The sequence below is a fragment of the Hylobates moloch genome, unplaced genomic scaffold, assembly GCF_009828535.3.
Source record: "Hylobates moloch isolate HMO894 unplaced genomic scaffold, HMol_V3 SCAFFOLD_3, whole genome shotgun sequence".
NCBI classification, from domain to species: Eukaryota; Metazoa; Chordata; class Mammalia; order Primates; family Hylobatidae; genus Hylobates; species Hylobates moloch.
The window spans coordinates 71608762-71634054 of NW_026652278.1; the positions used below are offsets into that span (position 1 = coordinate 71608762).

Here is a 25293-nt window from a genome sequence, read left to right on the forward strand (position 1 = left end):
TAGGCTCTGATTAAAAAAAAAAAAATAGGTGAATTACCTGAAACTTGCCCCACAGAGAATGATTACTGAATATGCTAAAAAGCCATGATGCTGATGACCCTGACTTAAAGGCAATATTCTCCCCATTCTGGCTGTGCAGGGCAAACATAGAATATGGCAGCTAAAGAGATATCTGAGTTTCTGGTTCTGGGTAAGATGGAGTAATCACAGTTCATCCTGTCTTTCCCACTGAATGATGTTCTAAGACCTGGACAGAATGCATGGAGCAGCTATTTGAAGACATTGAGAATAAACGATGGCAGGTAGATTGAGGAAGAAGACCCGAATTAGAAATACCACCAAATCAGCAGTGAATTTACCATTGTTCCCTTCTGGTATCCTCCAGCCTGACCTCAAGGCGGCCAGAACCTGGAAGGGATCATCAAGATGTGGACAAAAAACCTCCAGGAGAAGCCTCATAGTGGAACTAACTAATGAGAGGTAACTCTTAGAAAAAATGGAGGAAATCACTGTTTTTCCCTCCCTCCTTCCCTCCCTCCCTCCCTTCCTCCCTCCCTTCCTCCCTCTCTTCCTTCCTCTCTTTCTTCTTTCCTTCCTTCCTTTCTTTTCCTCTCCTCCTGTGCCCCAACACCAAGCCATCTAGTAGTGGCAGTAGCAGTGGTGACAATGCAAGCCAGGAAAAGATTAAAGGAGATAGGAGAATTTTCCTCTCTGGCCAAAAAACCTATGGTCCTGAGAGAATGAAAACAAAACCCTATTGCTTTTTGTCTCTCTCTGCCCTTCTACCAGTTGGCCCCAGATGTGAACACAATCACAGAAAGTATACAGAAAGCCGGATAACTAAAGCCTCAGCAGCCCTTCCATCAAAAGATCAAAAAGGAAGGCCCCAGGGAACCTGAAAATATTGCAGAGATCACATAGAAAGAGGACATGGGGAAGTAGTCACTAAATTGTTTATAAACTCTGGGGCTCATGCTAAGCTGTGCATGGATGAAACTGACCCTACACAGCACATTTAGATTCTAAGAACTAAACTACAATATAGACCACCACCCAGTCTGAGGGCAATATTGGACAGATCCAAATAGCACTGCCAACGCTTTGAAAATTCAACTAACATTGAAATCACAACCCATAGAAGCCTCATAAGAACCTGTAGCCTAAAATCAAGCTGGTCAGGCTGGGTGCAGTGGCTCATGTCTGTAATCCCAGTACTTTGGGAAGCCAAGGCGAGTGGATCACCTGAAGCCAAGAGTTCAAGACCAGCCTGGCCAACATGGCAAAATCCTGTTTCTACTAAAAATACAAAAATTAGCCAGGCGTGGTGGTGGGCACCTGTAATCCCAGCTACTTGGGAAGCTGAGGCAGGAAAATTGCTTGAACCCAGAAGGCAGAAGTTGTAGTGAGCTGAGATTGCACCACCGCACTCCAGCTTGGGTGACAGAGTGAGACTCCATCTCAAATAATAATAATAATAACAATAATAATAATAAAGTAAAATAAAATAAAGCAGGTCATTACCTTCCAAAATAAAACTATCAACATTCTTACAAAATTTAAACAAGAATCAGTTTCATAATAAAAAAATTAAAATATCCAAGACACAACAAAAAATTACTTGCCATAAGAGTAACCAGGAAAATCTCAACTTACATGGAAAAAGACAATCAGCAGATGCCAATGCCTAGATGACACATATGTTGGAATAATCTGACAAAAAACCTTAAAGCAACTACTATTTCCCGATAACTAAGAAAGAACACATTTGTAAAGAAGAAAAAGACAGGATGCATAATGTAAAAATCAAAATTTTAAAAATCAAATGGAAATACTACAATTAAAAAATACAATAACTAAAACACTCACTGAATGGGCTCCACAGCAGAGCAAAGATATGGAGGGAAGAGTCAATGAACTTGAAGCTAGATCAAGACAAACTGTGCAATTTGAAAAACAGAGAGAAAAAAGTATTGAAAAGTTCACACAGAGCCTCAGGGTCCTCTGATACGTTAGAAAAAGATATAGAATTTGTGTCATAGGAATCCTAGAAGGAAAGCAGAAATAATACGGTGCAGGAAAAAAAAATTTTTTTTGAGGAAACAGTAAGTGAAAACTTCTCAAACTTCCCCAGAGACAAACCTGGCAGTTGAAGAATCTCAATGAACTCCAACAGGATAAACCCAAAAGAATAATGCCTAGACACACTGTAATCAAACAACAGAAAACTAGGGACAAAGAGAAAATCTAGAAGGCAATAGGAGAAAAATGACTCATTACTTACAGGTAACCACAATTCAAATGACTATGGATTTCTCATCAGAAACAATGGAGGCAAGAAGAAAGTAGAACAACACTTTTAAAATGTTGAACCCCGAATTCTAGATCCACCAAAATGTCCCTAAGTAATGAAAGTGAAATAAAGATATTTTCAGATGACAGAAAACAGTGTTTGTTGCCAGAGCATGGTTCTGAAGGAACTGCTAACATAAGCTGGACAAACAGAACAGGAATGATACTAAAAGGAAGGAAACAGAAAACAACAATATTAATAAATATTAGAATAATATAAGAGACTATACTTCTCTTGAATTCTTTAAAATAGATAAAAGCAAAAATTATAACATTGTCTGATAGAGTTTGCAACAGCTGTAATACATAATACAACTATAACATAAAATGGGGAGGGTAAAGAAACCTATAGCTTGGTAAGGGTTCTACATTTCACTGAAAGAGGCAAATCATTGAATCCAAGTAGACTTAAAAAGTTAAGGATGGACATTACAATTCCATGAGCAATCAATTTTTTAAAAACTATATAAAGAAGTATAAGAAACACCACAGACAAAATAAAATTCTGAAAATGTTCAAAATAATTCAAAAGAAGAAAGAAGAGAGTTCAAAGTTTTTGAAAAATTAGTCTAATTTTCAAAACTAAAACAGAGGAAACAAACAGAAAGCAAATAAAATATTAGGCCTAAATCCAAACACATAAATAATAATATTATAGATAAATTATCTAATGCAACCAATTAAGAAAGATTCAAAGAATCAATTTTTAAAAAATCACCCGACTATAAACTGTCTATAAGAAGATCACTTAAGTTTTAAAGATAGGTTTGGTTCAAACAAAAAAGAATGAGAAAAGATATACTTTTTTCCATGAAAATACCAATCAAAAAAGAAAGCTTGAGTGGCTATATTAATATCAGATAAAGTAGACTTCAGAACAAAGAAAATTACAAAGATATAGGGATAATATATAATGATAAAAAGGTCAATTCACCAAGAAAACATAACGATCTAAAGTATATGCACTTAACAGACTTTCAAACACACACAAAGCAAAATCTGATGGAACTAAAGTAGACAAATCCACAGTTATAATTGGAGACTTCAGCATCCTTCTCGTAGTAAGATGCAGAACTAGCAGACAGGAAATCAGCAAGAGTATAGAAGAAATGAACAACACCATTAGCCGACTAGTAATAATTGACATTTATAGAACACTCTGCCCAACAACAGCAGAATACACATTCTTTTTAAGCTCACCTGGAACATTCACCAAGACAGATTACATTCTGGGCCATAAAATGCACCTTAACAAATTTAAAAGAATTGAAATCATGCCAAGTAGGTTCTTAACCATAATGGAATCAGACTACAAATCAATAATAGAAAGATAAGAGGAATATCTTCAAATACTTGGAAATTAGGCAACACACTTCTAAATAATTCACGGATCAAAGAAGTTTCATGTGAAATTAGAAAATATTGTTAACTGAACAAAAATGAAAACATAACATATCAAAATTTGTGAAATGCAGCTAAAGCAGGGCCCAGAAAGAAATACATAGCACAAAATGTTTACACCAAAAAAGAAGAGTCTCAAATCCAAAATCTAAGCTTCATCTTAAGGAGAAACTAGAGAAGAGGACCAAAGTAAATCTAAAGCAAGCAGAAAGGAAATAAACAAACAAAAAACACAAGAAATAATAAAACCAAAGCCGATTATTTAACAAAGATCAGCAAACTTTATATCTAGTAAGAGTGACAAATAAGAGAGAAGACACAAATAACAAAATCAAGAATGAAAGAGTGGTTATCACTGCCCACATTAAAAGGACAATAATGTGATACTATGAATAACTCTACATACACAAATTGAAAAACTCAGATAAATTAGACCAATTTTTCAAAAACTTTGAACTGTCACAACTCACCCAAGATTAACTATTTAACCTGAGTAGTCCTATAACCATTGAAGACATTGAATTTGTATTTAAAAACTTTCATAAAAAAAATCTAGGCCCAAACCTAGTAGTATTTCACTGCCAAATACTACTAAATATTTAAAGAAAAAAAATCGCCAATTCTATGCAATTTCTCCCAGAAAACAGAAGGAAGGGAAAGATTTACCAACTCATTTTATAAAGCCAACATTACCTGACACTAAAATCAAAGACAGTCTAAGAAACGTACAAACTAATATACAACAAAAAACAAACATACACACACAAATTCTTCATAAAAATATTAACAAACCAAATCGACCAACATATATAAAAAATAATCCCACTAACTAGGGTCTCTCCCAGGAATGTATGGTGGCTGATTCAATATTGTACAATCAATCAATGTAATTTACCATATTAACAGTCTAAAGAAGAAAAACTACATGATCCTATACATTGATGCAGGAAAGCATTTAGCAAAATTCCACCTCCATTCATGATTGAAAAAAATAAAACTCTCACCAAAATAGAAATAGGAAGGAACTTCCTCAACCTCAAAAGAAGGGTATCTACAAAACATCTATAGCTCATATCATACTTAATGGTGAAACAAATGAATGTTTTCCTTTGAAGACAGGTGACAAAGAAAAGATGTCTACTCCCACTCCCTCTATTCAATATTCTGAAAGAAGTGCTAGCCGGTACAATATGATTGCCAGGTACAAGGTCAATACAGAAAAATAATGTATATTTCTACATACCAGCAATGAACAATTGGAACCCAATTTTTTTAAGATGTCATTTATAATAGCTCCAAAAATGTAAAACTTACATATAAATCTAACAAAACATGTACAGAATCTTGATGCTGAAAACTATAAAACACTGGGTAAAACAAGTTAAAGATGACCTAAATAAATGAAGAGACCATATTGATGGATTGGAAGATACGACATCGTAAAGATGTCAGTGCTCCCCCAAATTGGTCTATAGGTTTAATACAATTCCAATCAAAACACCAGGAGGAATTTTTTTAGATATAGGCAAGCTGATTTTAAAGTATATATGGAAAGACAAGGACACTAGAATAGCCAAAGCAATTTTGAAAAAGAATACATTTGGAGGACTCAAACTTTGTAATGCCCATTTTAAGCAAAAGAAGATTGTTCCTAGACCTTGAAGCTCAATGGAGTTTGCCATATTGGAATCTGAAGTTGTTTGGTTCCAGTACCTCCTTTCATCATTCCATATTCTCCCTTTTGCAATGGCACTGTCTATAGCCGTTATCCTATGGCTGTCCTGCCATTGCATTTGGGGTGCAGAGTACTTGTTTTCTAGTTTCACAGATCCAAAAATGGAGACGAATTTTGTCCCAGGATTGATCAAACCCAAAGTCTCACCCATAACTGATTAGATGATGACATTGGGACATGTGAGTTGATGATCTTCAGCTCTGCTTTTGGACTTGAATTGTTTTGCAGGGTTGAGACTTTTGGGGATGGGGGTATGAGGTGAATGTATTTTGCATGTGGGATGAATGTAGATTTTTGCAGAAGTGATTAACAATCTTGTGATAGGAAGGTTATCTAAGTGGGCTCTAAATGTAATCTCTATTGTCTTTTTAAAGGAGGTTTGGCTAAAGAAGAAGAAATAGGAGATGTGACAATGGAAGCACAATGTTGGAGTGATGCGATGATAGGGACAAGAGCCAAGGAATGTGGTCAGCCTCCAGAAGCTAGAAAATGCAAGGAAACAGATTCTCCTCTAGAGCCCCCAAGAGGAACCAGCCCCGCCACCATGTTGACTCTAACTCCACTGAAACTCAGTTTTCAAGTTTTGGCCTCCAGAAAAGGAAGGAAAAAAACTTGTGATATTTACAGCAACTAGGTTTGTAATAATTTATTGCAGTAGCCATAGGAAACTAACACACAGAGTTTCATTTATCTTGGATAGATATCTAGGAGTGGTATTTCTGAGTCATACAGTAACTCAATGTTTAACCTTTTAAGAAAAACTCCAAATATTTCAACTTAAAAACTTCTTTCCAGGAAAGAAAGTTTAAGTTAAGAAAATGAAAACACAAGCTACAGATTAGGGGCAACTATTTACAACTTGTATATCCAACAAGTTCCAAAATATATAAGGAATTCTTAAACAGTAAAAAACAAATACAAAGAAACAACTCCATTAAAACGGACCCAGCACTTCACCAAAAAGCATATACAGATGACAAATAACCACTGGGAAGGCGTTCAACATCAGTAGGGAAATATATGTGAAAACCACAATGAGATACCACTGCCCACCTACTAGACTGTTTAAAATAAAAAGTATTGACAATGTCAAGTGATGGTAAGGATGCAGAGCTACATGAACTCCTGCATTGCTTGCTGATGGGAATGATAAATGGTACAGTCCTTCTGGAAAACACTTTGGCAGTTTCTTTAAAAGTTAAATATAAACTTACCCTATAATCCAGCAATCCTAATTCGAGATATCCTAGAAAAATTAAAACTTATATCTACACAAACTTCCATGTAAATGTTTATATCAACTGTATTCATGATCGCCCGGACTGGAGGAAACTAAATGGTGTCCAATGGATGAATGGATAAACAAACTGGTACCTGCACATAAGATGCCATACTATTCAGCAACAGAAAGGATGGAATACTGATACATGCAACAACCTGGATGGATGTCAAGGGAACTATGCTAAATGAAAAAAGCCAATCTCAAAGGGTTACATGCTCCATGATGCCTTTACATGACAGACTTGAAAAGACAAAACTGTAATGACAGAGAATAGATCAGTGGTTGCCAGGGCCTAGGAGTGACAGGAGGGTGTGACTCTACAATATGACAGCATGAGGGAATTTGGGGGTATGGAAACTATCCTGTATCATGATTGTGGTGGTGGTTGCATGACTGCACATACACAAAATCAACTTTACTGTATGTTGATTTAAAAAATAAAATGAAAGAGACGTCTGGAAAACTATAATCATTTCCAAATCTTACTGGAATAATGTACCTTCAGCATTTTCCTATAATGCAAATGGATTACTCTGCTAATAACCTTGAGGACTTATCAATCCCAAGCCCCAACACCTCCACTTGAATTGCTTGAGTTACTTGAATATTTTTGTTATGATCAGAAGGTGTCTGTAAACATTAGGATTAACTATATTTTTTTCTCCAAGATATTTTTCTTTCTTCCTTTTATTAGCACTACCTAACCCGTCCGGATCTCACTCCCTCTTTACAGACACATTTCATACATGGGAAGTCTATCATACTGCACTCTAACCTACTGCTTCCTTCTTTCAAATGGTTGAGACTAAACTTTATAGCTTTCTTACATGTCCCTCAACAAACCAGTCATCATCTCCCTTCTGTACTCAGCTGCGTCCCTTGGCTTGAGCAATACATCCTCCCACTACAAGCCATTATGGTCTAGACAAGACAGCACTTGCCTGGGTCTTTTCCAGACTAAGCTACCACCAAGGGAATGGGGCAGACATATGTATCTCCTACCTTGGAAAAGAGTTTAATTTTTATAGTTTTACGTGGTTGAGGGGAAACCTAGGATAAGCTCATTTTACAAATGTTGCAAAGTGGTTTCTATTCTTAGAAACTATTGATTTGAATATAAAACAAAGCAGTGTTTACATTCAAGACATTTCTCTTGGAGAAGCAATGTGTAACAGTGGGGAAAGCGCTGAGCTGAGAAGTCAATGATGTTGTAGCGCCCTGGCCCTAGATCTACCATTCCCCAACCAGCCATGCAACCAGAAGTCATCTTCCGATTTCCTCCTCCCAAAGAGCTATGGTGACGGGTCCTGTGGCTTACCATTCTACAACTGAAGAAAGGTCAGAGACATTAGGTTCTTTGCATTTGGCATGTTTTCCATATGATATTCAACAAAATCCTTGTGTATCTGGTCAAATAAAGAATTTAAGTGAAAATGTATATCTCGGCCAGGCACAGTGGCTCATGCTGTAATCCCAGCACTTTGGGAGGCTGAATGGGCATATCACTTGAGGTCAGGAGTTTGAGACCAGCCTGGACAACATGGTGAAACCCCATCTCTATTAAAAATACAAATATTAGCCGGGCGTGGTGGCTCGTGCCTGCAGTCCCAGCTACTTGGGAGGCTGAGGCAGCAGAATCACTTGAACCTGGGGGCTGCGGGGACCGGGTTGCAGGGTGAGAGGTAGGCAGAGGTTGCAGTAAGCCGAGACTGCACCACTGCACTCCAGCCTGGGTGAGAGAGCGAAATCTCCGTCTCAATAATAAAAAAAAAAAGGTATATCTTGTAAACTGAAAAGTACTGTGCAAATGTAAAGTACACTATAATTCCAAAGTTCTTAACAGAACACCCACGGCATCAAATCGATGGTGGTTCCTTGTTTTTCACCCCCTAGATGTGTAGAATAGTTGCCTCAAAGTTCCAAATTCCTCATCATTGTTCTGGACATTACTACAAACACTTAGTATCACCTTAGGGCAACGACAACCAATAGACTTAAGGAAATCTGAGATTTTATTCCTTATGGCTTACACAAGACTTTGAGATTTTCACGTAACAATCACTAACAGTGGATGGCACTCAAAAAACCAAAGTCAAAAAGTTGGAAGAGTGGGGAGGCAGAGTAGACCCAGTCTGTGGGTGCCCAGGTGGACTCAAGAATGCATGCAATTAATTAAAGGCCAATTATCTCTGAAAGAGCTCAGACTGATGCTTGGCCAGAGGCTTGTTCAATAAGATGGCCCTTATTTCACATCAGTGACAATATCCTGCCAGCCGAGAAGGGCCAGGGTGAGTGTCAGCTTCTACTGGATTTTCGCATTAAGTCCTGACCATTGCCGCTTCTCGGGCTCCATCCTTGCTGGGCACTGGGCTCTGCGTGTATGTTATGTAATCTTTCTGTGCTGCCTTTCTCTTTGTTCAGTCCATGTCCAGACCCATATAAAGGAATCCATATGTGATTACGGCTATAAAACCAAAAGGAAAATATTAAATGAAAATATAACATTTTGGGGTTTCTAAGTTTGCTTTACCTTTAATGCTAGGCAGACAGTTTACACAAACCATTTTGCTGCAAAGTATAGAATAATGAGTTAAATGTGTTCCCTGTCACCATCAATCGTGTACATTTGCCTTTGATTCACCAAACATATGACACATGAAATGACTTTCTAACCATGTTAGGGGGAAGGAGGGAGAAGGGAAGAAGATGGGGAAAGGAGTTTCAACTTCTTTTATTTTATTCAGAAGATCCATTGACATTTTCTGGCAATCTTCTAACATGCTGCATGGGCTTCTTTTTGCTAATAATGTTTGCCTTGAGAATTTGTAAAGGTCTGAGAACTCTTTAATTCAATGTTCTAGAAATTACCAGGGCCATAGGAGAAATGAATCCCTGTTAATAGCTCATGGATTACTTCTCTCTACTGGAAATAGTTTTCACAGAAGTTACTCTACTTTCAGGTGGGCATTAGTGGGCTTGGTCAGACTGAGTGGCATTGTGGGAGGCAGCATCCTGCATGGAAGCCTCTGATCTAATGGGATCTAAGTAGGGTGAAAAGCGGGTACACAACGACGTTGACCCAAATAGGATACTGGGGTTTAGCAAATTCATTTCAATTCATGGGTGTTTATTTTGATTTGTGAACTTAAACAACACACTGACTGGATTTTCTGGCAGTCAAAGAGCTTTATAACCAAATCTAACCAGCCTCTGCACAATCCTCGCCAAGGATTAAAGAGCTTTGCATTTCATGTTTCTACGTTGAATCAAAGCTCTTTAATTTGGCAAGGGAATCACATACAGTAGCAAAGAAAGAAGTTTTCCGCACCAAAATCACACCAAATTACAAGTCCCTGCTGGTCCTGGTCCCACCCAGCTGTCTGTAATACAGGCTGGCCAGGCTAGGCTGAGGCCAACTGATGCATTCATTTACTCCACAAACATGTATTGAGTGCCTGTTATGAGTCAGGCGCTGTTCTAGACACTGAGGATTCAGCAAGTAGCCCCATCTTCACAGTGCTCACCTTGTCCCAGGGAAAAGAGGCAATAAACACCAAACAGTGCCACGGGAAAAAACAAAGCCAAGAGAGTAAATAAGGTTGTGGATGTATGGTGTGTGGAGGTGGAGGGGGTGCAGATTCCTAAAATGCAATTCTGTTTTTTCCACATGGAAACTTTATCCCCCCATGAAGCTGAGAAGAACAGCTATATACTTCCTAGAGAATATGAAGTGGGGTATCTACTCTCTCTAGAGACCCTCACAAGCCCCAGAGAACTTGTATGAGCTTACTTTCTTCCTGATTTTCCTGTATTTGCCAGGGAAGTTGTTGAATCATAAAGTATCCCTTTATAGGAGATATACCATATTCACAGATTGGAGAACTCAGTATTGTGGAGATGTCAATTCTCCCAAGAGAATCCAGAAACAGACCTGATCATGTAGTATCACCTGACTTACTTAAAAAAAAACAGGGGGTTCTGGGATATTTGTAATGTACTGTTTGTTAATCTAGGTCCTGGTTACATGAGCACTGAGGGTATAAGTATTTAACAGGTTGTACATTTATTACATGCACACTTTTATTATATTTCAATTAAAAATTCATTTTTAATCCCTTTTAAAAATGCAGTTCTAATGCCTTAAAGACTCAACTGAGAAATTAATATTAAGCAAAGACAAGAAGAGTTGGACAGAGGGGAGCCAAGCAGCTGCTCAGGGAAGGAATATCCAGCCAGAGGGAACAAGAAGTAAAAATCCCTAGACCAGCCTAAGGGAGTGTGGCTAACATAAGAAGCAGGAGAACACTTAGGACTTAGGTCAATGAGGTTCCAAGGACCTGACTGCTTAGGACCTGCAAGCCATTGTAAGGACTTAATTCAGATGAGATGGGACCCCATGGAGAGACTTATGTAGAAGAGTGACAGGATCTGATTCATGCTTGAGAAGGTTGTTCTGGATGCTTTGTTGAAGATAGATTGGAGGTGGGGTGGTAAGGGCAGAGCAGACAGACCAGTTAGGAGGCTGGTGTAATATTCTAGGAGAGACATGATGGTGGTTTGGAGATAGTAGTAGGAGTGCAGGTGATGAGAAGTGCTCCGACTCTGGGAATATTTTGAAACTTGAACCAAGTGGATTTCCTGCTGTATTGAATGTGGTGTTTGAGGGTAAATAAATAAATTTTTTTAAATGAGTCAAGGAGGACTCCAGAGTTTTTAGTTTCAGCCATGGGAAGGATGGCATTGCCAATAGTAAAATGAGCAAAGAACAGGTTTGTGGACAAAGAAAAGGAATTCGATTGTGGATATGGTAAGTCTGAGAGAGATGGGGTATTCAAATATAGATGTTGAGCAGCAGTTGAATCGGTGACGCCAGGTTCAGGGGAGAGGTTCTTTATGGAAATATAAATATGGAAGTCATCTATGTGTCTAAAAGCAATGAGAATAATTGAGATTATCAAGGAAGTGAGTATAATTGTATTGGGAGCTGCTCTCCAGTGGTGAGGAATATGTGCAGAAGTCTGCTGTCATAATGCCATCTGTGGTTAGGGTGACTTTGTCCATGGGTAATAGAGTAAGCAACATCTTGCATCTCCCTATCTAATTTCCACCACGTGGGTTTACTTTGCCAGACAAACTCTCTACTCTGGTACCACTAGTTGTTCTTTCCTAAGTAGAGAGCCACCTCAATCCCAGCCTTACCAGTTGCAGCCCTGGCCCCATTTCAGAGGTCTTGTCAACTCCAACCCTGCCACGCAAGGTTGAGTTCTGCTCCTGGTATGCCTCCTTCAACCTGGTTAGCAGAGCTTACACCCACCAGACAATAAGAATTGCTTGCTGTGATGATTAATGTTAACTTGACTGGGTCGCAGTGTACCCAGATATTTGGCTAAACATTATTCTGGGTGTGTTTTGAGGGTGGAGGGTGTTTCTGCATGAATTAACATTTGAATTTGTGGAGTGAGTAAAGCAGATGGCTCCCCCACCAACCCTCAACCCAACCCATGTGGGTGGGCTTCATCTAACCCACTGAAGGCCTGAACAGAATAAAAAGGAGGAGTAAGGGAGAATTTCCTCCCTCTGCCCGATGGTCAGTCTTAAGCTGGGACGTCAGTCTCCTCCTGCCTTCAGATCTAGACTTATACCATTGACTTTGCTGGTTCTCAGATTTTCAGACTCGGAGACTATACCATCTTCTTTCCTGGGTCTCCAGTTTATAGAGCTTGGGATTTCCCAGCCACCATAACCATGTGGGCCAATTCTTTATAATCAACATCTCTCTTTCTCTCTCTCTCTCTTTCTCTCACGCATGTGTGTGCACACACAGAGACACCGTTGCTCTGTTTCTGTAGAGAACTCTAATATATTTACTTTGTCCCAGAAGCACCTACCTAAGTCATCCCCAGCCCTTCAGCTCCACTTGGTTTAGACTCCAATTAGTTTCACCTCCTCAATACAGCAGTGTGTAACGTCAATCCCTTCTTGGGAGCCTAGTTCATTCCTTACCCTGACTCAGCCCAGCATAGGGTAACTGTTATGATGCAGTGGCCTCTGCCTTTGCAGAGCTGGGCAGAGAGAAAGGTAAAGAAGATGCACAGAATGGAGCTATGCAAACCTGTGCCCACACATCCAAGTCAGAACAGAAGCTTTCTGAAGCTTACCAGAGCTTCCTAGCCCTAAGGATGCTGATGGGATTAGCGCACTGTCTGGAACATGGTAGGTGCCCAGGGCATCTCTATTGCATCAATAGTTCACATAGAATGAACTATAGAATGCTAAGATTTGTGCTAAGATGATGGCACTAGCTAAAGTTTTCTCTTATCGCTTCTCACATTTCCTTTCAGTATACTCAAGGGGAAACCTGGAACCAGTTTGCTTGGGTTTGAACACCTGAGTTTGTCAATTCCAAATCACACGCCCTCATGCAGGTTGTTGAAACTCTCTTAACCCATAGTGCCTGCCACTGTAAAAGGAGGATAATAATAGTGACAAGTTTGGGTACGGTCATTGTGAGAATTAAATGTGATATTGCAGCTAAAGCACTTAATACGGGATTTAGCACATGGGAATCAGTATTTTTTAGCTATTATTAAAAGTCCTTGATTTACATTTTTAGCTCCTAAACCAGACTAATTCTATACATACATATGTACAAGCACACATATACGCATAAACGTAACCCAGACTAAAAATATTTAAATGATTCCCTTGGCTGTGGTTAGTGCTAGGACAAAAACTTTGTGCGTCCAGCCACATCCACTTCAGCCAAGATACAATCTGAATAGCATGCTTCTGATTTCTCTAGTGCATTCTTATTCAGAAACAGAAAATGTGACAGAGAAGCATGTGTTGTTATCAATATTAAGTAACATTTCACCTGCAAATTCCAAATCTTGTGGCATAGGGAAAAAAAAAACAACACAAGAAATACATATTTTCTTCATTCTCAAAACTGATTTATTCAACAAAGAAATAATCATGGAGAGCATACTGTGTTCCAGGTTGCGTGTGTGTGTGTGTGTGTGTGTGTGTGTGTGTGTGTGTGTGTGTGTGTATAATGATAAACAGACTTCAAATAGTTGGCAATTCTGAGAACTATTTAAATGTGCTAAATTGGAAGTCCCAATGTACATTGAAAAACAATTTTAAGAGTTAATCACCTTCTAAACACACACACACACACACACACACACACACACACAATTTGTCATGTGCAAAGACAGCTAATCCTAGTAAGAATAATAGCACCATTCATAAAGATGGCAGGCCGAGTCCCAACTTGAAACGTCATATGCTGAAGAGAAGCTAAGTATGCATAGTGAGACTCAAAAAGAAAAACAAAAACAAATCAATGGATCTTAAATTACATCCAAGTGAGGAAGCCAAGTAGCGAGTAAGTGTGGCCACTTATTCAGGGCTGAGGCAATAGCAGATAGGCTAAGTAAGTTCATTGCCTGGGTCTTTACAGAAGACAGCAGGGAGATTCTCACTGGAACCTGACAGGCCAGGAGTAGGAGATCAGACAGTGGCAAATGAACAGCATGTTCCAGGGCTGGCTGATGATGTCAATGCAGATGAGTCACAGGCACCAGGATGTTCGTGCGAACTCCTTAAAGGAACTCAAGGGTTCAAACAAGATCCTATTGCACAAAATGCTTAACCTGTCCTTAACAGCAGCTGCTGAGCTGGAGGATCCCTGGATTGCCAGCTTGAGTCTCTTTCCTAAAGGTATTAGATATAAAATTAGCATAGATTTGTTTAATCCTAGCACTACAGAAGCTGTAGAGGGCATGCCTTGAAGTTTAAATGGAGTAAATTAAGGACAAATAGCCAGAAAAACAAATATTTAACAGTAGTTAGCAAAGTTAAGAAATTCATTACCCCCAAAGATATGGGGGTATATAAAATATAAAAAGATTCCTAAAAAGTTTAGATCAATTCAGAGATATATCCACACATGAGTGAGGTTTTTAGGGACAAAGACTTGGGGTCATAGGGTTGGTATCTTTGAGAGTGGCATTGATGGAGAGATAAAGAAGCATTGCTCCATATTTCTTGGTACCTCCAGGCTGGGCCTCTTTTGTATGCCAGTAGTCCCTCTTTTTTTTTTTTTTTTTTTTTTTTGAGATGGAGTCTTCTTTCTCTGTTGCCCAGGCTGGAGTGCAATGGCATGATCTTGGCTCACTGCAACCTCTGCCTCCAGGGTTAAAGCAATTCCCCAGCTTCAGCTTCCTGAGTAGCTGGGACTACAGGCATGAGCCACCACACCCAGCTAATTTTTGTATTTTTAGTAGAAAAGGGATTTCACCATGTTGGCCAGGCTGGTCTCGAACTCCTGACCTCAGGTGATCCACCTGCCTTGGCCTCCCAAAGTGCTTATATTACAGGCGTGGGCCAACACACTTGGCCAGTAATCCCTCTTTCTTTTATTAAACATATCACCCCCACTTTCAGTCTTGGCATTTTGGTCTCATGCATGATAAAAAGCCCAGTGGAAGTGGCTCACACCTATATAATCCCAGCACTTTGGGAGGCTGAGGCAGGAGGATTGCTTGAACCCAGGAGTCTGAGGCCAACCTAGACAACATAGGGAGACTGGTCTCTACAAAAAATTAAAATAACATTTAAAAGCCCAGTGGATAGTCACTGTGCTTCTGCCTGTGCTACATCTTTGCAGTTACAGTCTTGTTTCTCTTATTTTAGCAGGGGTTCTGCTGCACCAAAAAACAGACACGACCAGCCTAGGGCAAGGGAGAGGGTGAGCTAACACTTTACCTTTGGCTTCCAGAAATGCTAAGTGATCCCAAAGGATCAAGTGCTGCCAAAGCCTCACCCCATCTCTGTCCATCCTAATAGGCCTGCGTGTCCCCATGGAAATATTGATGAATTCTCCGTCATAGGATATGGAGGTCATTGGAGAAGGAAGCAATTTCTGTAAACAATAATCCATTTGTAGATTTACTTTTCCACCTGCCCCCCACCCCAACAAAAGTAAGTGAGGGCTTTGTGATCCCTGGAATGGGAGATAATACATAAAACATGCCAAGGAGGGTGCCATTATGGTGTTCACCACGACCTAAAGGAGACAAAGATCTGGGATTTGGAGGTAAGTACACAAAGATAGCAATGTAGAATGGGGAGCATGTGAATAGGGAATCTCTATTTTAACTGAGAAAAATATATGAGGGGAAGCCTTGTGATTTCCAGGTCATGTACCTCAGCCAATTCCAACACAAAGACCATCTCAGTGTCAAAAGGTCATATTCAGAGAGCTACTTCCAAACAGGCGGGAATTGGCCCTATATAGAAATAATGTGGTAACATAACCCCCGGAGGAAAATGTGTTTTCAGTTACACCAGGGCCAGGCTCAGCCTTTCCCACAAGCTCTTCTTAAATAGGAACTTGGCAATAGGATTAGCTGAGCTGGAGTGGACATCCTTGGCTTTAGAGGTGAGGCCCATCAGGGTCTGGAGGAAGGTTGGGCAGAGGTTTTCCCTGCTGCTAATAGCACTGAAGAATCAGCATCACATCCATTTTATTAATTTCCTTGACAGACAGCTCTAGTTACCATGCAGGCACCACAAAATCAAAACATACGCATGTCAAGGGGCCCCATCTGTGGTGGGGCCCTGCCAAAGCCCATGTTACATCAACACGACGAAGCAGAACGCAGCTCCACACACCACGTGCTTGGTCCCATGGGCCATGCCCTGGAAGAAAACCACCAGAGCTTGATTGAAAGAGCCAGAGAAGTTCTCTTGGTGACAGTCCTTTATCCTGAGTCTGGGCTTCTCATGTTGAACATAAGATCCCTGGGAGACACGTGGCTACATCTGGCTTCAGGGTCTCATCTCTAAACACAGCTACACAGACCTCCCTGCCACCTCCATTCAGTTCCACCCATGGAGGATGAGAGCAGCCTGGATTAAAGAAGACACTTAAAGGAATGCAACATCTTTATTTGTAAGCTGGATCTGAGCTCAGAGTTCTGCTGAGCTGAGACCTTTGGCTGCATAATGAGCATAGGAGGATTTTTTAAATCAAGGTATCCCTTGCTATCAGTGTTGCTAAAGTGATTGAAGGAGCTCCAAAGCAATTTGTTCCTTTATGTAGAGCAATGTTAACTATCAGTTGGCTACATAATGCCGATTTGGCAGGTACGATGGATAAGGACCTAGAAAAACTCCTGCTCTAAATAATATCACTCATAGGTGCCCGTGGTGAGCACCAACGCATCTGTATCCTCATGCTTCCCACCCATCCCTCTTGTTGCAACCTAGGCCATTTCCTTAAAACCATCAAGGAAGTTGGCAGTCGATTAGGCAGCCACATGACAGCAAAAGGCAGGAGGTCTCACACCTTTGATTGCAGAGCTTCCAGCCTCCTTTATGGACCTCATGCTGACTCATGAACATTCTAAAGATGTAATTTCCCACCTTGCCAGCTATTAATTCTGCTCCTTACATAATAAGAGGCAGGATGTAAGCCCAGATCCAAAGCTAACTGCCTGCCATGCCATAACAGAAAGGCTCAAGCTAGACCCGTTTTACACACGGCTTTGTCACCTTGACTGCCTAATCTAAGAACAGTCTAAGGATGAGGACTGGAGTGATTGTTATCCCAGGCTCCAGAAGCCCCCTCGCTAGGGGCTGGGTGCTCAATGCAAGGCCCTGGAAACACAATCCTAACTTGGCCCACCCTGGGAGGACAGAGTTGGGTTTTTTCCTCTTCTTGCCTGCACTGGTGCAGCAGGTATGGCCACCTTGGGGACTTTGGAGTGGCTGCCCAGCCAGCTCTGACAAGGACATGAACACATCCAGACCGCCTGTTTCTCGGTGCAAAGGGCACTGCTGCCGAGGACTTGGTACATTGTTTCGCTCTCCATTCAAACAACCGCGGCATGTCAGTCCTGCTGGCCTCCTTGATTGTGCAGAAATAAATAAATGAATTATGTTGTTGGGGTTTGGGCTTCAGCACAAACACATGGTCTGCATTTATCCACACAGTGAGAGGTCCACCAGCCACTTGATATAAAAGAGCAAAATGATAATTCTTTTCTTTAGGCGCTCTGTTGCCATATGGAATGTATATAAATCATATTTTTGTTTTAACAGCGGAGGCTTTGTTGATAGATAAACATGTGGTTTATCTAAAAAAAGAGGGGATTGTGCTTTGAACAATCATTTAATGGCCGTGGATGTGCCAAATAAAAATAAAAACATAATTTTGAAAGAAATTGGCTTCATGCCCAAATCCATAACGAGGAATTTCTCCTTAACCCAAGTGGTTAGAGCCCGTCTATCTGTTTTGAGTTTAAGCTGTGCTCTCTACTCAACCCCACGACAAATGGAATCCTGAGCTAATGTGCTCTAATAAGACGAGACGTTACCTTTATGAATGACCTCATGGAGAAGAGGTTGGCAAGCATGGTGGAGAGGCCTTGAGCCAGGCAGCTCTGGGCTATGAAGCCCAACTTCAACTCTGCGAGGCAGATTGCATCATCGCCTTCTTTCCAATTCCAGCTCGGGATGTTTAGCAGATGGGCCTGGGGAAAGAAAAGCAGGTGTGAGACCTTGCTCTGTTAAATGTTCAATTGTTTAACATTTCTTCTGGGAAATGCAGCATTGCCCAACCACTCAGGGCCATCCAGTCTTGCCCTTCTTTTCCCTTGCTGCAGTCTGATGTTTGCTGTTTTATGCAACTCTTCTGCTCATCACACTTCAGTCTCTCTGGACTGTTGCTTCTGCACCTACCAAGCCCAAGTCCTCCCCTGGCTTTGTCATTTCGCCAAATAGAGCCCAGAGGGAATTTCCTCTTGTGACAGACACATCAGCCTGGGTTACTAGGATGTCTAGCTAAATCGTTAGGTTGAGTCCTCTAATAGACCGTAAAAGTGCCAAATGCGTGTATATTTTCAGTTTCTTTTTTACCTGCCTTTCCAATACTCCAGATCAGTGACTCCCAGGCATCAGGAGCGGGCATCAGAATCACCTGTACAGTTTGTGAAAACACAGATTGCTGGCCCCTCGCCAGCATTTCTGATTCAGTAGATCTGGGGTAAGGCTGGAGAATTTGGCATTTCTCACAAGTTGGAGGTGACGGTGATGCTGTTGATCTAGGGGCCACACTTTGAGAACCACTGGCCTAAAACATTAGGTAAATCAGAGTGCCGACGTTTCCAATCTTTTGCAAATGGACTGGTCCTATTCAACCCTTATGTTAGGCCCTGAGACAAGAACCCAGAGGCATGCTCATCCAATTATTTTTAAGTGGCATGAAGCAGAGAGTCATAGAAAATACATTGGATGAAAGAATCAAAGTTCAAAAGGTTCTCCAGAGTTGGAAAAATCGGCAAAAGACCAAACTAAAAAGATTTAGAAGGCTTTCATGTCAAGTACAGCATTTAGGTTAAAAAAAATCAACTATATAAATTCAAAATGAGAAGACCTAGCTTGGCAACAGGCAGGAGAGAAATAAAAGAAAACAAAACACACAAAGCTAAATTTAAGTGTGTGGGTAACTAAAACCTCAAATTTTAGGCCAGCCATGTGACATTACAGAGAACGCCAGCGTTTACTTGTTAGAAGTGCTCCCCAGATCAAGGGAAATGAACATTTCATTCTGTTGTGAATTGGTCAGACTAGTTCCAGAGCACTTGATCCAGTTTTCAGTCAGACTTAAAGAGGGAAAATGATCAACTGAATAACTTCCAGAGAAAAGTGATAAAGACAAGAGGAGGTAGCGTCTGGAAAAGATCTTTTGAGGAACAGTTAAGAGAGCCAGTAATATCTGGCCGAAGAAGGCTCTTGTCCTCACAGAGACAGGATAGTTACATCTGAATACTTCAGGTGCTGCTGTGTCCAAGATTGGGTTTGTCCTGCTTTGTTCTAGAAGCCAGAATTAAGACTGACTGGTATATATTCCAAGAAAGCAGATTTTTGTCTTGTTTTATAAATGAACTTCCTAAGGATATAATTTGTCTACCAAACAGAGAAGGTTACCTTAAAAAATGAAAGGTCTTTGTCCCTAAGACTCAATAAGTATTTCTCCAGGTTACTATGGAAAGAACTTTTGCTCTGCACTAGGAGGTTGAATCAGAGAGCGCTTCTAAGTCTCTGCTAGTGCCAAGATTCTATGGCTTTGAAGTTATTATTTCTCTGCACATCTCAGCAAACACAAGGAGCACCAAGGGAGCATTCCCTTCACTTTCAGAACAATATGCAATAGTTGAACTAGAAGGATGGAAGACTCCATTGTGAAAACAAAGAGCAAGTCCAAGGGTTCCACACTCTGCTTTCAAAAATACTACTCTTGTGAAATTCCTTCTTGCAAAATCCACTTCTGTGACAATCCTGTGCATCCTAAGCCAAAAGCGGGTACTCCAGGGAGAGATGACTGTGCCCTCCCTGATGAGAGCATGGTTAAACTAGTCTCATGGAGGGGCCACAGCAAGTGGTAATTGCTGTCAAGCTATCAAAGGACCTTCCCCACACTGCAGACTCAATTCCAACAATTAGCCCTACCCTTTATCCCTTCCTCTCCCTACTCTCCACGGCTTCAGATGGCCACTTTCCCTTTTACTTCCTGGGCATCGTAGAGAACACATTGGTATAACTGGAGAAATACTCATTTGCAGTAATATCATCTGAGAACCTGAGAAGAATGAGGAGAAATTCAGTTTAAGTAATGAACAAGTCAAGCACTGTGTGTGAAAGGAGATTTTTTTGGTCCAAGCCCTAAAGAGACAGCTCCGAACCTTCATGGCACCTTCAAACAAACAAGCAAAACCTTTCAGAGAAAGTCTCTCCTATTCGCACGTGCTATCTAGGGTATGAGGCTCAGGCATTTCATCCTTGGGTTCCCCATGGCCCTGTCTGGTTTGAGTTCTGTAGGCATATTTTGAGCTTTCTTTCTCACTGTCCACCTTGACACTTGGCCATGTGACTACATAGAAAAGTTGAGTTTGTTCCTTATCTCAGGGTTCTGTGCCCTCTTTTTTTGGACATTATATTTTCTCCAACGCAGGGAAGGAGTGAGGGTGACCTGCTGAATGCTTGGAGGGAAATCTCTGTGCATGAAACAAAGAGAAGAGACTGACCAAGGAACACAAATCCTTTGTTTCTGGAAACTTCGTCCTTTTCCATTTGAAGTAAATTGAGTCTGGTGAAAAATGCCAGTGTTAGTGCCCAGAAGTCTGGAGGCAAATCCTCTCTCCCTAACTTGGAGAATATAAAGAGCAGATCTGGCAGACCTGGCTGCCCTTCATTTCTGCTACTTCACCACCCCTCCTTCAACTCATGGAGGAGGAACTGGAAATAGGCCATCCTGGAAAACCAGGAGAGATGGATTTCAGTCCTAGTTCCATCTGTCACTACATACAATTTGGGAAAGCCACCATGAAGAACAAAGAAGGCCATGAAAGAGGAAACTATTTAATACAATTGTCCAATATCAGGGTGGACAGTGAAAAAGAAAGCTCAAAGAACTTGCCTCTATCTGCACTGGGCTCATGGGACTTGGCTTCCAGAGATAAAGGCCTCTTTCACTAGAGTCTTTGGGAAAAATAAAAAATCCACTGACAGGTAAATCATCAGGAGTGATACTTTTCCAAGAAGTTATAAACCAATCTTTCCTTGAAGAGCTTTGAGCCATTTACACTCAAATCAGAAGATGCAGGGCCAGCATGAAAAAGATGGCCAGCATGAAAGCGTTTCTCTCCAAGAATTCTAGTGATATTAAAAGATACACTTTGGAGAGCATCAGCCCTTCTATAATGCCTACTCTCGGGAACCACAGTTTGGTTCAATGGGCTGTGGCTCCATTTACAGAGTCGGTGGCAGTAAGCTGTTCTGTCTCCCTGCTCGCTGGCTGCAGAGTGGTGGCCATGATTTGTGCCCAGCAGAGTTGTGCTGTCTGTACAGAGCTTAGATGCCCTGCTCTGAAGTTACCCTGGGATGCTAAAATGCACAGATGGTCCAATGAGTACTAAAGGAGATAATGGATGTCAAAGCTCTTTTAAAACCATAAAATATGACATGAATGTCTACAATTATGATGATGACAAACTCAGGGCCAGTTTTACATGGAGAGAAAGTAGGCAGCTTCCCTACATCCCTCTAGGCCCTAGATTATTACTATTACTAGATCATAGGGGATTGAAATCTTCATATTTCAAGCCCGTTGTCCAATTATGAAATCAGCTATCTCTTGGAATATGTTCATAGTGACATAACTTTACAGGCACATACCAGGTCCTTTCCTGAAAGCCAGTTGTAATGCATGGAGATCTCTAAGTATCTAGGATGAGTGCAGCAAAAAGTGCCAAGAAAGGCAGAAAAAAAATGTTGAAAGGGAAGAGGAAGAAAATGTATTGAAAGAGTAGGAAGCGTCTCAGGAAACAGAGCAAAACTGTGAAACAGGGTGAAGAATGTCCATTTGCAATTTTACAAGGAATGAAAGACAAACGATGATGAGTGGACGTTTTCTTCTTTCTCTAGAAGAGAGATATGAAACAACAACAACAACAAAATGCCCTGTGTCAAAGTCACTCTATTCCTTGTGTCCTTACTAATCATCCAAGGATCTGTAAATGATTCTGCCCAACCCCAGAACTCGAATAGTTTGGGATGTTTCTAAACAAAATGTGTTTTAAGCAAATAATCATGAATTGGTTGACATCTTCCTCGTTGTTTCTGAATAATTACAACACAGAGGTTTGCCAAAGACATTCAGATTGCTATGATCATGTGATTACTGACCAGGGACTGTCTGGATCCCAGGCCAGTTGAGCTGCTTTGAGTTGGACAAGAACCACAGCTAAAATCCTCCTTAATTTCTTGAAGATGCTGCATCAGCACTCATTGGAAACGGAAAAAAAGGAACTGACAACCCCTTCTAAACATACAACATTAATTTTCCTATTCAATCTAAATTCAGCCAAAAATCTAAACAACAGCTTAAAGCACTCCCACACTAAATGAAATTTCAGATCACAAATGAAAGAAGGAGAGCTCGTTGCTACAGGAGCTGTCACCAGTCACAGCCTTGCTAATAAAATTCACCTCCACCTACAAGGGCTGACATCAAAAACTTCTCCAGCTTGACACCTGTGCATTACCAATATCCTCACTTTATCTCTACAGTGTCCTTGGGTTTTCCAGAGACAAACAGGCGAACGTGACCTTGGGTGCCCACCACCAAATCCGTTGGCTGGAGAACAACACGTTCTGCAAGGGAGCCACCTGCCGAGGGCTGGGCAGTGGCTGGCAGCAGTCAGCCGTTCTGGATGGTGGGCCAGTCACTGACAGCAGGCTCCACTCAGTGACAGCCTCTGATAGGCCTCCACACAGCAAAATGGGCCAGCACTTGCCAGCAATTAAGAAATAACGGCATGGCGCTGGTGCATTTGGCAGAATGGGGTTTTCTCTGCGTCACCTGACTGCCTATTTCATAGAATATGGCCCATAAGAGAGGGTACGCTGTCACTCATAACCCAGCAGGGAGTTATTCTGTACAGACAGGACACCTGGCTCCAGGTACTGGGCAGCCTCCGGTTTCTAGGCTTCATTAAGGACATAACTGATACCGCATCAAATGGAGAAAGGTGCCACCTTCCCTCCCCTAAAGCTGTTTTTATGGAAGTTTACTGACTGGTCGAGAGAAGGGGCACTGCCTTTGAATGAGACACTGGACTCTGGTTTACTGAGAAGTAATCACAGGGAAACAGCATAGACTCTGACTTTTGTCTTCTTTCTAATCAATCCCCCATTGATAACACAAGGAAAATTCCTTTCTCTTTAATCTCTGGATAGCTTACTATTTTCCTGATTCAACTCTGCAAACTCTCATCTCGACTCTGGGAATGTGTTCCACATTACACTCTTACAGAGCACATTATGTACTCACTAGTTCACCTGGTCTCAGATAGAGAAATCCTATCACTCACTTGCCTGGAGCATTCTACACCTTAACTGCTAAATCCCCGAGGACACAAAATAGGGCTTCTCCTTCACTGATATTCCTGCCGGTGTCAGGGAGAGTGCTAATCACACAGTAGGTATTCAATAAATATTTACTGGATAAATAAATGACTGCAGCACATACAAATAAAAGTTGTTGTAACTTAAGTATGGATGGGATCCAAGAGTAAATCAATAGTTCTGAACCTCGGGTTCCAATAGACACTTCCCGAATGAATGAATCAGTACATGAAGGAGCATCCTTCCAGTGACCAAATGCAAACACTGAAGAAATGGGCCAGAGGTGCGGTGGCTCATGCCTGTAATCCCAGCACTTTGGGAGGCCGAGGCAGGCAGATCATCTGAGGTTGGGAGTTCAAGGCCATCCTGGCCAACATGCAGAAACCCCATCTCTACTAAAAGTACAAAATTAGCCTGTCATGGTGGCGCATGCCTGTAATCCCAGCTACTCAGGAGGCAGAGGCAGGAGAATTGCTTGAAACTGGGAGGTGGAGGTCGTGGGGAGCCAAGATCATGCCATTGCACTCCAGCCTGGGCAACAAGAGCGAGACTCCATCTCAAAATAAGAAAAGAAAGAAGGAAGGAAGGAAAGAAAGAAAGGAAGGAAGGGAGGAAGGAAGGAAGGAAGAAGGAAGGAAGGAAGGAAGGAAGGAAGGAAGGAAGGAAGGAAGGAAGGAAGGAAGGAAGGAAGAAAGAAATGTCCCAGGAAGATTTTTAACAATCACACCTCTTTACCCAGGTCTTTGAGTTGTGCTTGTGGGCACGTGAGTGTGTGTATGTGTGTGTGAGGCTGTATAATGAGGAAGAAGAGGCTGGACCTGTGGATGGATCTTCAGACCTGGAGCGGGCTCTCGCACTCCTACCTTGTTGTGATACTGCAGCATTTGAGTGATGATTCTTATCTTCGGATGGTAGTTCTTTATGGAGATTACTCTGAAAAAGAAAGAACCAATGCTGAGACAGGTCTGCCTTATGCATGGTGTCTGACCAAAAGATCAATTTTACTGTCTCCAAATGGGGTACCCATGGGACTGAGGTAGGAGGCAGGACTTGATTCCAGAGGCAGGGCTCAGATACCAGACAAAATTGAAGACTAGCTGAAACAGGGATGGGGCAGAAGCAACTTTTCACTGGACACACCCAGCAGTGTGCCCTGTCAGTTTACCATTGCCATGGCAACACCCAGGAGGTTCCCTATATCCTCTAGGCCCTAGAACATTACTATTACTAGATCATAGGGGATTGAAATGCTTCATATTTCAAGCCTGTTGTCCAATTATGAAATCAACTATCTCTTGGAATATGTTCATAGTGACGTAACTTTACAAGCACATACCAGGTCCTTTCCTGAAAGCAAGTTGTACTGCATGGATGAATTCCAGTCCCAGTTCCATCTCTCACTACATACAACTTGGGGAAGCCACCATGAGGAACGAAGAAGGCCAAGAAAGAGGAAACCCTTTAATACGATTGCCGAAGTGTCAGGGTGGACAGTGAGAAAGAAAGCTCAAAGAACTTGCTTCTATCTGCACTGGGCTCATGGGACTTG

General features: G+C 41.2%; 1 protein-coding gene across 30 annotated transcripts in view; it reads right to left on the bottom strand.

The window, feature by feature from the left end:
* Nucleotides 1-25293, bottom strand: part of KCNMA1 (potassium calcium-activated channel subfamily M alpha 1) — a 775685-nt gene that overhangs the window by 189704 nt on the left and 560688 nt on the right. For all 30 annotated transcript variants that reach the window (XM_032140900.2, XM_058436411.1, XM_032140879.2 and 27 more), the window contains exons 13-14: nt 24608-24677; nt 18155-18310 (exon numbers count right to left, since the gene is read on the bottom strand). In XM_032140900.2, coding sequence (XP_031996791.1) covers nt 18155-18310; nt 24608-24677 — 226 coding nt within the window. The remainder of the gene's footprint in view (nt 1-18154; nt 18311-24607; nt 24678-25293) is intronic.